General features: G+C 40.4%; 1 protein-coding gene across 1 annotated transcript; it reads left to right on the plus strand.

Moving 5' to 3' along the window:
* The first annotated feature begins 1970 nt into the window (after positions 1 to 1970).
* LOC311113752 (3-oxo-5-alpha-steroid 4-dehydrogenase 2-like) lies at positions 1971 to 13648 on the plus strand. Its single transcript, XM_084157057.1, has 5 exons — positions 1971 to 2354; positions 10795 to 10958; positions 11612 to 11713; positions 12869 to 13019; positions 13212 to 13648. The coding sequence occupies exons 1-5, from the start codon at positions 2077 to 2079 to the stop codon at positions 13276 to 13278; spliced, it is 762 nt and encodes a 253-aa protein (XP_084013183.1). The 5' UTR covers positions 1971 to 2076; the 3' UTR covers positions 13279 to 13648.
* The last annotated feature ends 234 nt before the right edge of the window (positions 13649 to 13882 follow it).

Consider the following 13882-nt stretch of genomic DNA (forward strand, 5'->3'; position numbering starts at 1 on the left):
CCGAGTGTTTTTTTTGTTTGCATACTTCAAGTGGGATTGAAGGTGGGATATCTTGAGTAATGGCTTTCTTCTTGCCACCCTATCATACATGCCAGATTTGTGGAGCAGAGGAGGCTGGTGGGAGAAGCTATAGGAGGACATGCTCATTGTAATGGCTGGAATGGAATAAATGGAAACTGAGTCAAACGTGGTTTCCATATGTTTTGATGTTTGATACGTGGTTTCCATATGTTTTGATGTTTGATACCGTTCCATATATTCCATTCCAGCCATTACAATGAGCCTGTCCTCCTATAGCTCCTCCCACCAGCCTCCACTGTTGTGGCTTGGGATATTGTTGTCACAAGCACACTTTGACCAGTCTTGGCCATAAAAGCCTGTAGCTCTTTCAATGTTGCCATTAGACTCTTGCTAGCCTCTTTGATCAGTCTCCTACTTGCTCGGTCATCCAGTTTGGAGGGACAGTCTGATCTAGGTAGGGTCTTGGTCTTGCCATACACCATCCACTTCTTAATAATTGTCTTGACCGTGCTCCAAGGGATATTCAAGGCCTTTGAAATATTTGTATACCCATCCCCTGATCTGTGCTTGGTCCCGGAGTTCTTTTGAATAATATAATATAAAATGTATTTATAATAAAATGTTTGTATACTGCTCTAGACGAGATCTGCATGGAGGAATGGGCCAAAATACCAGCAACAGTGTGTGAAAACCTTGTGAAGACTTACAGAAAACGTTTGACCTGTGTCATTGCCAACAAAGGGTATATAACAAAGTATTGAGAAACTTTTGTTATTGACCAAATACTTATTTTCCACCATAATTTGCAAATAAATTCATAAAAAATCCTACAATGTGATTTTCAGGATTTTTTCCCCTCATTTTGTCTGTCATAGTTGACGTGTACCTATGATGAAAATTACAGGCCTCTCTCATCTTTTTAAGTTGGAGAACTTGCACAATTGGTGGCTGACTAATTACTTTTTTTCCCCACTGTAGATTTTAGTGTACACATTTTCATGGAAACTAGAGATTTAGCTGAGTAAGCAGCTGACCTGTAATGTGTGTCATCCCAGTGCATGAGAAGTGAACTGGATGGAGCTGTGTTGACTACTGTCATTTTGACACAAAGATTCTGATGAAAGGTGGAATGATTCAGTTCTCCATAATTTGGCAGTGTTTATATTTCAAATAGATTAGAACAGCAATTCCCGGACTGTGTGGGTCAGCACAGCTTTCAGAAAACCTGCCATTTTAGTGTGTTTGAGGCAAACACTTGCATCTTGATATTAGATGAAGTAATCTAAAATGTAATCAACTGTTTTTAAGAATGTAACTGTAATCTGATTAAACAATTTCTTTAAAGTAATCTGTTCTGATTTCAATTACTTCATTTTTTAAAATCTGATTATGTAATCCCTGTTATGCGTTAGTACCAAACCCTGCTCTTCTCTCACAGTACAATGTCACTGACATTGGAAGAAGGCCGAGCTCCTTTTGAAACAATTGACCCCTTTCAAGACAGAGTGCCTCGTGGCAAATTTTCTACATTCTTGAGAAGATTGAATGGTCAAGGGCCAACTTTGATCACTCATCATTTTCACTATTATAAAACATCAGTATAGTGGTACATGTAGTATGCAAGGACTGGAGGGCAATGTTATTAATGGTTTTGATTAGGTCTATTTGTTCTGCAATTGTAAGTGGAAGTTATCCTTCACTTAAAAAATAAATAATAATTATATCAAGTAATCACTCATCTTGGTGATGTTTCACACTCAAATTATAGTAGTGCTGAGAAGTTACTTACAAGCTACTTACATAAAGCACGCTTACTTAACCAGCAAGATCACAATCCTTCTCAGATTTCAACAGTGACTGAAGCATGAGAGACTCCCGTTATTTTAAAGGGGAGGAGTTGGGAGTAGTAAGTGTTCCTCTCCCATTCACACACCAGCATACACAGATGGAGGCTACTCAGTCTTGACAAAGCGTGGAGACCGTAGAAGCTTTGCTGGACACGAGGACCTGAAGGAAGAGAAGGATAAGAAAGGAGAGAAGGAGAGGGGGATAATAATGGAGTGCAAGGAGAATGTGATCCACTACCTCAGCTGGGGGTTCATCGTCGGTGGGGTGGCGTATCTCCTTCGGCAGACCAGGACCCAGACCCAGTACGGACGCTACGTGACCTCGGATGGGACCCCAGGGAGGACCTGCCCTGCCAAGCTGGCCTGGTTCCTCCAGGAGCTGCCTTCTTTCCTGGTGCCCATGCTCCTTCTGCTCTCCACCGACACACAGCCCAGCCTGGGCAAAGACTTGCTTCTCTGGACCTTCTGTCTGCACTACTTCCAAAGGTATGTGTCCACATTAGCCTGGTCCCCACTTGGCTAGACGGCAGAATTAGGTCTGTGATGGTGGGACCAGACATGTCCACATACCAACTTGCAATGGAGTCTGGAATCTTTTAACTCATAAATCAGCTGAAACACACGGACAACGTTTTTTGGGCAACAGCAGTCATTTCACTTAAAAGGTGTTGAACATATGTCTTTGCCTCCTACACAGTTGATCTTTGTGTGTGCAATACAAATGCAGGCCATTCAATGAAAAGAGTCCCCTATTCACTATTTTGAGTGAAGACTAGAGGGACATTCCACGCCCCGGTAAAAGAGTGAGGCTTAGACTCAGATTTGTATCTTTAAATGTATGATGGTATAAACAGAAAAAAACAATCTGTTACAAAACTTTGCATTTGCATTGTACTTCAAGTAAATTTTTTTGTACAATTTCCAGTGGAAATTGTAGAAATTAAGCCTTGTGCATATACCGTAATTTTCGGACTATAAGCCGCGCCTTTTTTCCAATTTTTCGACCCTGCGGCTTATATAACGGTGCGGCTAATCTATGGATTTTTACAGCTAACGGCCACTAGAAGACCTCCTAAATCTATGGATTTTACAGGTTACAGTCCACCAATTTTAACTCTATGGGCTCTATGACCGGTCCGCGCCCCCCACCTTTAAGCGGCGGGCTCCGGCAGGAAAAGCTGGAGGCCGGAAAAGAGTGAGGTAGCGCACAAAAGTAAAAGTGGAACCAAGAGTGGTACGAGAGACAGAACGAGAGACAGAACGACAGCAAGACAGACAGACATTATGAGAGCGAGACAGTTTGTCTCTTTCCCGACAATCCCCTCTGTGCACGAACCCTTACATATGGTAATTAAACATTAAAACACCTGCGGCTTATAGTCCAGTGCGGCTTATATATGTACGCATCATTCAATATCATTCAATGTAGCTGCTGCGGCTTATACTCCGGTGCGCCTTATAGTGCGGAAAATACGGTAGTTGTATGGTTTGTTTAACTTTGCAATTATTTTTTGAGTCTCAGCGTCACTCTGCATGGTCACTATTAAGAGGTCATCCTGCCTGGTTTCCTAATAAGGGGATGAATCACATTCAACAGAACATGACTAATTTGGTTGGTAAATGTCCTCATTCTGGAGGTTCCATGTATGCCACTGTTCTGAATTGTGTCATTTGAAAATGAAAGTAAGAAATCTCAGCAACGGAACTATTTTGTAACTCAATTAAGCATGAAATCTGACTGCTGATAGACTGCCGATAGGTACTTATCACAGTAGGAGACCATTCCATCTCTTTCTTGAAACAAAATATGTAATGTGCGCCTAGACATGCAGACCATACTTGCTTCAAAGTTACAGAAAGCTACTCGGCTCTGCCTCGTCGTCCATTATTTCCGAGATAATGTACAGAACGTCAGCGTTTATTCCTTACGTATACCCACTTTTTTTTGTGAGCACTTCTTACTACGATGCGTATCAAAGTAGTGTAGCGGAGGTATACGTCATATCAATTAATAAGACTGATAGAACAGATCAGAATGTTAGATCCAAATGTTTTTTTTTTTTTTTTTTTAGGGGGTAGATCAGCTTTAATATTGCATCTAGATTGTAACTTCCATCAATGTAATTGTTTGCATCACTTCCAATCCCCCATATGTTTTTTTTCTTCTCGCAAATATATATATACACATACATACAATCACATACATATACATATCCTTTTACTTTCCAACCCCACCACCCCTTCCCTAATTGGAGTAAACTAGTGAACAACAATGCTTAGACCTCTACTTCCAGCTTATACATACTATATACATTTTATGGACACAGTCAATTTTACAATAATTCTTTTTTGTTTGTTTTTACTCCTGAACTTCCTTTACTCTCAACCTCTCTGATCATTTTCATGATGTCCATCCGGTTTGCTTCTATATGCCATATCTTTCTAACTGTGCTCTTTCACAAAAGCTCTCAACCTATAACCTATATACTTATTATGGACACAGTATGCTTACATTATTAGTTATCTTGTTGTTATTAGTTGTTATTAGTCCAATCCTTCAACTCCATTCAACACCACCCATCTATCTCTTAACACCATCCATATTGGATTTCTATTTGCGATATATTTTTCAACTGTACTGTGATGTTTTACAAAAGTTCTGAACCTTTCTATTCTCTAGATCAAAATGTTGATAAACTATTTATTTCTTCACATTTTCTACACAGTTATGTGCACACGGCGGTAGGCCTAGAATGATGTGAACGTTCCAAAATGCAATTTGTGGGAAAACACCATTCTAAAATGTGCACCGCACATGCGAGCGGTTTAATGTACAGAGATGGAAATATCCGTTGCTAATTTCTTTTTATTTATTTATTTATTTAACCGTTGCTAATATGACTAGGATAATGCATTTGTCTGCTAGACAATGAAAGTTGCTTTGAAAACCAATAGAACAGGAGAGGGCATATGAGGAAATCTTTATAAAATAATTGCCGCCACGTTTCTATGGTGGGATTTTGGCTATAGGCTACTTTGAAGCAAGGTAAGACATGCCTCATAATATGAAGTAAAACGTCCAGGTTTCAAACAATTAAGGTACATGAAAAATATAGAGATGCTAGTGACAGGCCTAACCGTCTTCTGGTAGATGGAAAGGCTTTCCCAAAAACCTTCTCAATTAAATGTTAACTAGCTACAAAGTATCTTATGCCGACCTAGCAGAATGGTATTATGATTATTTGCATCAATCCAGTGGCCATTTGTTTTGCAAACTCAATCTCATGTGCACTACAGACACACAGCTAGGTGCCTGGATAGTTGAATTAAAGGGTAACTACACTCAAGAATCTACATTTCTTCGATCTTTCCCAGACCTCAAAAGTGGTCTCCTGATGTTGTTTAAGCATTGTTGTGGACTTAGAACATCCCATTTTGTTGTTGTCCCCCATGGTCTCCGTCCATCCATCTATCCCTTAGTCACACGCTATATCTCAGACAGCACTGGCCCGATTTTGATGACTGGGCCCAAAATCTGTCTTCTCCATCAGGTGGCGTTTGTTCTTTGGCACATGACATGGAGTACAGGGAGTGGATCAGCTAAAGAGACTGCAGGCTCAACATTCAGGGCTGCCGGCTAATCGGGCCAGTTAATCAACCTTTCATATGGCCCGCTTGGGCCAGTACATTTTCAAACTCCAAAACAAAACCAAAACAAAATATATACAGTACCAGTCAAAAGTTTGGACACACCTACTCATTCAAGGGTTTTTCTTTATTTTTACATTGTAGAATAATAGTGAAGACATCAAAACTATGAAATAACACATATGGAATCATGTAGTAACCAAAAAGTGTTAAACAAATCTAGGTATATTTTATATTTGAGATTGTTCAAATAGCCATCCTTTGCCTTGATGACCACTTTGCACACTCTTGGCATTCTCTCAACCAGCTTCACCTGGAATGCTTTTCCAACAGTCTTGAAGGAGTTCCCACATATGCTGAGCACTTGTTGGATGCTTTTCCTTCACTCTGCCGTCCGACTCATCCCAAACCATCTCAATTGGGTTGAGGTCGGGGGATTGTGGAGGCCAGGTCATCTGATGCAGCACTCCATCACTCTCCTTCTTGGTAAAATAGCCCTTACACAGCCTGGAAGTGTGTTGGGTCATTGTCCTGTTGAAAAACAAATGATAGTCCCACTAAGCGCAAACAAGATGGGATGGCGTATCGCTGCAGAATGCTGTGGTAGCCATGCTGGTTAAGTGTGCCTTGAATTCTAAATAAATCACAGACAGTGTCACCAGCAAAGCACCCCCACACCATAACACCTCGTCCTCCATGCTTTACGGTGGGAACTACACATGCAGAGATGATCCGTTCACCCACACTGCGTCTCACAAAGACACGGCGGTTGAAACAAAAAATCTCCAATTTGGACAAATTTCCACCGGTCTAATGTCCATTGCTCGTGTTTCTTAGCCCAAGCAGGTCTCTTCTTCTTATTGGTGTCCTTTAGTAGTGGTTTCTTTGCAGCAATTCGACCATGAAGGCCTGATTCACACAGTCTGAACAGTTGATTTTGAGATGTGTCTGTGACTTGAACTCTGTGAAGCCTTTGGGCTGCAATTTCTGAGGCTGGTAACTCTAATTAACTTATCCTCTGCAGCAGAGGTAACTCTGGGTCTTCCATTCCTGTGGCGGTCCTCATGAGAGCCAGTTTCATTATAGCGCTTGATGGTTTTTGCAACTGCACTTGAAGAAACGTTCAAAGTTCTTGAAATGTTCCGTATTGACTGACCTTCATGTCTTAAAGTAATGATGGACTGTCATTTATCTTTACTTATTTGAGCTGTTCTTGCCATAATATGGCCTTGGTCTTTTACCAAATAGGGCTATCTTCTGTGTACCCCCCTACGTTGTCACAACACAACTGATTGCCTCAAACGCATTAAGGAAAGAAATTCCACAAATTAACCTTTAAGAAGGCACACCTGTTAATTGAAATGCATTCCAGGTGACTACCTCATGAAGCTGGCTGAGAGAATGCCAAGAGTGTGCAAAGCTGTCATCAAGGCAAAGGGTGGCTATTTGAAGAATCTCAAATCTCAAATATATTTTGATTTGTTTAACACTTTTTTGGTTACTACATGATTCCATATGTGTTATTTCATAGTTTTGATGTCTTCACTATTATTCTACAATGTAAAAAATAGTAAAAAATAAATAAAACCCTTGAATGAGTAGGTGTGTCCAAACTTTTGACTGGTAGTGTATATATATATTTGTATTTAATCCTTCAAAATCTTCCCGATGTCTGATGCTTCACACTTGTTATCAACCAGCAACCGGTTTGAATGGCAAGAATGTCAAAGCCTTCCCTCTCCGTCTCGAGTGACTCCGCCTCAGTAGGCTACATCCTGGATCCTCGCACCAGACCCGTCTCAGCGGAGGCGGGAACACCATCAATTCAGAGTTGAACATCGCCACGCACATTCAAAAGTCCCCCACCTGCTCCCCCACTTGCTTCTCAGTCGTTTTCCCTATAAGACACAGCGATGTCATTATTAGCAAAGAAAGGTTTACATAGGCCTACACTATGGAGCTGCTTGCTTGTCAAGACATGAACATTATTTACTCAAATCACTTGTTGGTTCAATACAAAATTAATATTGTAATAATTATATTCTGTAGTCTAGGCCTATATAATTGTTTAATACGAGTCTATTGTCACACCCGTGCGTCAAATGAACATAATAAAAAAATCCCCATCAAAATCCGTCTCAATCCATCACCTCTGAGTTGGAAAGTGGCAGAGCTACAGCGCTGTTCGTCAGACCAGGAGACATCCCGAAAATCGGTCTTCTCACGAAAACGTCTGTAGCGTCAGAACGGTTTTGCTCTACAACCCCCGCAAGCCCCACGGGACTCGTCTGAAGGTAACCCATACAAATTAATGGAAGTATGGAGGTATTTTTGTGGCAACAAAAATAAGGGGTTAAATGTGTCCAAAAAACAAAAGTATTTCCAGATATTTTTTTTTTATATCTCCTAGATATTTACATTTACATTTTAGTCATTTAGCAAGATATAGGACAGACACTTCAAAACCTTATTCCTTATGATTTTGAAAATGGTCTTTTTGTGTGCAATTTATGAATGTTATTTAATACATTTCTATAGTAAAGTGGTCCTAAAATTCTAACGCAAATTATCCATGGTATGACCATCTTAAAACAATTCCATATGTTAGCTCCATATGTTTTCTATTAAAAGTGTGAGAGTAACCACGTTTCCAGCCACAGTTTTTATGTGAGTAAAGTCATAGCATATATATACAAAAATCAGGACAGCTGTGATGGAAACAGAAGTTTCAGTACAATTTTATAAATGTCGACAGATAATTTGTTCATTCGACATGCTGTGATCTTTTTGTGTCTGTAAAATGTATTATGTGAGAAATGGCGGTGGAAACGCCTTTAAGCTCAAATATTGATATAACCATCATATCCAAGTGAAAGTGCTCGGTGATGAGCTTGACGCTCCTTTCCAATAAATATCGAGGGTCTTATTCTGATGACATGATGATCGATGCTTGACTGCCGTTTGACAAATACAAATATTCTCGCTCTTATCCATAAGAATCTCATCATGTAGCCTAGACTAGCATCTGTGAGCTGTTGGCTAGAACGCACGTGAGTAGGCAAGACCAGAGTAGGCACATTTGCTATTTAACGCAACAGTTTTTGTGACAAAACTATCAGTAGAGTTGAAAATGCAATGGAAACACATTGAACCTTAGAATTTTATTTGGCACATGAAAAAGTACATTTTGTGCGCACTATGTCATCACCTACTGCTTTTTATCCGCAACAAGTCTGTCTGGTGGAAACCTGGTGGAAACACACTACTGGTGGGAAAATGTGCATATTTTCTTTATGCAGGTTTTAGAATATTGCATGAACATTTTTCGGCAATTGGATGGAAACCTAGCTTTTGAGAGCGAAAACCTGAAACCTGTGAATTTCTGAGTCAGTTGGCAGTCTCATTCATCTATTTCAATAATAAGCCTACTATTAGCTTACTTGCACAAAACAGCTTGGGTTGGCCTGACTGTGAAAGTGTATGTCACTGTTTGTCATATAATTTTTCACACAGGGCGCCTTTCCTTCACCGGGCAGGCCGTTTGGGAAATGTTTGTAAAAATTAGAGTATACCCACTTCTCCAGGCACCACTACACCACTGGACGTACCTGCTGCGTACCGACCTGGTTCTGACGAACCTGCCGTTTCTACTTGTAGAATCACAATGCTCGGCAGTGGCCGACAACTTGACTTTGAGCCAATCAGATAGCACAAACATGTTGCGTTTATATTTTTGTTCAGTGTAAAACAAAGCTGCATAATACATATTTTGTTCTAGAGCAAGTCTTTACATCTTTTACGTCTATCTAAGGAGTTTTTTGCTTGAAAAATGATTTTGTTAGGTTTGATAATGTGCACTAGCTTCGTAGTTAGTGAGCTAACGTTAGCTTGCTAACTGAGCAAGGCAGTCACACACACTTCATATGAAATGAATGGGGTAGTAAGTGAAGCACAATGCACACAACACTAAATGCTTTACCAAGCTAGCTATCTAGCCACTGCTAGTAACATTATAATTAAATCACAATGGTTTAGTTTCCATGAAGCAGCTGCCTGTAGCTGGCTGCCGAGGGTCAATGCAGTGTCTTTACTTGACCTAGCTAGCACAAGAGCTAGCTAGCTAGCGAAACATGTTAACCATTTAACTAAAGTTAGCCAGCTAGCTAAAAATGTATCTATGGGCTGTATGCGATTATGGAGTGTGAATTAAATTGTTTCTTTGTCATCTTGCTAGTTAGTTATATAGCTGTGGCCATCTATCTAGTATCAGCAAGGGCTTTCTACAACATTACCGCAGCTAGCTAACATTGACTTGACCATAAAGCAACACACATGGACATGCCTTCCCAAACATTGCTACTGCCACCTTCTGGTGTGGAGTATTTTAACAAGGCTGAGTGGCTGACGACTTCAAGGTCTTTGCTGTGTGAACACAAAAGAGATTGACTGCCGACACTCTGTTCAGAGGTGTTAAGTACTGTCGGCAGGCAAACGTTTGACAATCCTACCGGTGTGTCTGAGCTCTTACATAGTCAAAACCTATGGAGAACTCTCAAAGGAGACCTGGTGTGAACATATTTACATGGTAGGGAATTAGAACGTGCATAAAACTCACAACTGCCCTTAAACCAGGTCAGCACACTTCCATTAATGTATGTTAGTCACCACATTTCTTCTCGTCATCATATCTGCTGCCATATCAAACTTTACTCAACAGGGTCATGTCCAGTATGGAGAAACATTTTTGAAACGGGGAGGTAATACCTGAACTTGTCCAATAAGAAACAATAATTGTTGTTCTGTAACAATATTTTGTGCCCCACTGAACATGACCCAGGGCTTTGTTGTGAGCCACCAAGCACATAAGCCCTTACCTGGAGCTCACTCAAATGACAGAAGAGGAAGGAGCAGAAGTCAGAATAGAAGTGCCCCAGGGTGTGACTCAAATCATGTTCCACTGTTTACTAGTGTTACAGGGAATGGGGAGTATGTAGATTGACTAGAGGCCCAGGGTGTAAGGAGAAGGGAGGGGAACCATTATACAGTACCTACTCGATCAGTATAGGGCACAACTTTGAAGATAGAAATGTAATGAAGAGATGACGTGATCCCTTATTCTACTTGTTACAGGGGAATGTTTGTTCTACATATTCTATTTCTATCTACGTTAAGAAACACGGCCCTGCATGGCTTCCAGTTACTCACATTGTTTGTCCACAGCAGTGCTATATTGACTAATCTTTGACTACTTTATCAATATTTTTCTATTTTTTGCAAGAACGTTCATCTACTCCTTGCTGACCAAAGGCCGCCCTTCCCCTCTCTACATTGTCTTCTCTGCGGTAGTCTTCTGCACCGTCAACGGTTTTCTCCAAGGCCACTACATGCTCCACTGTGCCACGTACGATGATGCGTGGCAGACCGACATTCGTCTGGGCACCGGTAAGTGAGATCTTAGATCCAAGCGGAAATGTTTAGCAGTCTTTTCCCAGCACTTATTCTGAATATTACAGTGCCTGGATGATGTTCACAGACATTTGACAGTCATTTGGTATCCTATGTTGAAGCCCTAAATAAATGCTATAGATTTATTTCCAAAGTAATTAATTTCACCCTTTAAAAGGGTAACATTTGATAACTGCTAGAGCTACTGTAGATTAAGTCTGAGATCAAAAACTGTTCCCAAAAAAATTGTTAGGAAAACACACAAGGGGAATACCAGCCTTGCAGTCTGGGAGACTCTAATCTGGCCAGAGAACTTTGTGGCTTTCAGCCTGGAACTGTGATGAAACAAGTTGGCATTCGCTTCCTCCTTGTCAATGTTCTGTGTTTATTGGTCAGTTAATGAGGCTAGATTCTTCAAAACATGCATTTATTGGTCCCAGCAGGATATGGGATGATAATTTTGACAGTATTCATATTTTGACAGTATTCATCCACAAGAATAGAAATAATGATTTGTTGACAAAGTCTGAGTTTGGGGTCGCATTGCACAAGCTTCTGCCAGCATGAAAGCTTTTAACAGCTCATACATTTGAGTTGTTTTTATAGAACTAGAATGTGGTTTGCGTTAAGTGCCTGTATTTTTTTTTCAGGTTTGCTGATGTTTTTCCTGGGAATGGCCATCAACATTCACAGCGACCACATTCTTCTAAATTTGAGAAAACCCGGAGAGGTTGTTTATAAGATTCCCAAAGGTACCAGATGGAATTCTGTATAACAGATGTCAGGCAGTGTTTCGGCAACTGTTCTAGTCTTGTGAAACAATAGCAAAAACGTGACTCTTTTGCCAAATAACCATGTTCTGTACTCTTTACTTAGTCACTGTCTGCACAGCCATGTGATGATAAACAGAAGAAGCAGAGCATATTCAGAACATTCTGGTGTCAATGTGACCTTTTGCATTGATCTCTACTTCCTTTTGCTTTGTAAGCACTATGCCTGTGTTGATCAAAAGATGTTTAAAGGCCCAGTGCAGTCAAAAATCCGTTTTTCCTGTGTTTTATATCATACTGTACAACAGCTGATGAAACTAACACTGTAAACGTGTGAAGAAATAATAATTTCCTGATAATTGCTGGTTGAAAATACAATCTACATAGGACCTTCTATTCAGCAAGTTTGCATGGGCAGGAGTTTTGGCTTTCCATGGTGATACGCCCATGTAAAAAAATGGGTTAATAGACCAATAACAGAGTTCCAAACCTCTCTGCCAATAACAGCTAGTTTTCAGTTTCCCCCTCCCCACTCAGACCACTCACAGATAGTCCTAGCAAAATTATTGCTTGAGAAATAATTGTTGTTGTTCCTAAAAAGCTATGTTTGCCCCATTTTAATAGCTATCTATTACAGTAAGGTACTTAATTGTTACCCAGAAATGATTTGATATTGATTATAAAAACAGCTGCATTGGGCTTTTAAGTGCCCTATGTAATCACCAGGGTCATATAAGATTGTGAGCAATGTAAACAAGGCATTCAAAGTTTGGCCAAGAAACTTCAGACACAGGAAGAAAACATTCCAGCTTTCTGGGCCATTACCTCACGGAAAGGTTCAAAAGGAACATCTTGCAACTATTATCAGAACCATGCGGCAAAAGCTAGAGAAAGATGAAACAGCGATGAAGGCCACAGCAGATTTGTTTTCACCCACCTTTGGGTGAATTAACTATCCAAGTAGTATATTCAAACATGGAGCCCTTGACATGGGGTGCTGGGTCCAAAAAAGGTAGTAGACATGAAGTAAGGTCTGAAAGGTCAGGGATTGAAATGTTGCGAACTACTCTCAAGGTATGAGTGTAAAGACCCTACTTCATTACTACTGAATTAACTGTCTGACACTTTTTATTCCAGGGGGAATGTTTGAGTATGTCTCCGGAGCAAACTTCTTTGGAGAGATTCTGGAGTGGTGCGGGTACGCCCTAGCAACGTGGTCCCTGCCGACGTTCTCCTTTGCCCTTTTCACTATGTGCTCGATTGGACCGCGGGCCTACCACCACCACAGGTACTGACAGGTCCAACTTCTAGAGCCTTCTGTAATCTCGTCATGCTCATTCTCCCACTGATACATGTTCACTGGTATTGATACAATGTATAGGTCTTTCAGCGAAGCAATAAGCATGGACTGTGTTGATATTTTACAATGGAAAAGCATGGTGGTAGGATTCCTTCAATCTGACATTCTCTTCTCTTTCAGGTACTACCAAGAGAAGTTTAAAGACTACCCTCGGTCGAGGAAAGCTGTGATACCTTTCATATTATAAGAAGAACAACAAACCAGAGAAGCCGGAACAAATGGACATTAGTCATAGCCATGATATTGGCGTTTACTGAACTCTTAAATGAAATGCTTGTCCTATATTGCTCTTTTCTGTGGAGCCCATTTTACCAGGCTTTAGCTTTCATTAAGTAGACATATTGAACCTATCATCTCATTGTAGTCAGAGCTAGATGATATTCCACACTTGCAGCAACAGATCTGTAATGCCATTCTTCCATAGGCTTGGAGGAATGAATTATGTACCAGCATTCAGCATGGTCAAAGCTCAATGAAGGATAAAGAATTCATGGGGAAGAGAAAGGGGGGCGGTGGGGGTGTCTTGAAAGAATAAAGGAAAAACATGTTTTATATCGAAAGGGATGACTGACTGCCTTTTCCTCTTTGTGCAAAAACGGATCTCTTGGACAGATTAACTACTTCACTTTTGGAAAGGCTCATTAAAGCTCTGCTTATTTACCTTGGGTCTGAAAAAAAAACCACATGGTTTGTTTTTCTTATGCAGTTAATCAAATATTATGTGATTAATAACTGCTGCATATATTATTACACTTTTTAATTTCATGCTTGCTTGGTTGATTAGGTAAGTC

This window comes from Coregonus lavaretus (assembly GCF_964263955.1).
Source record: "Coregonus lavaretus genome assembly, chromosome: 40".
Classification (NCBI taxonomy): Eukaryota; Metazoa; Chordata; class Actinopteri; order Salmoniformes; family Salmonidae; genus Coregonus; species Coregonus lavaretus.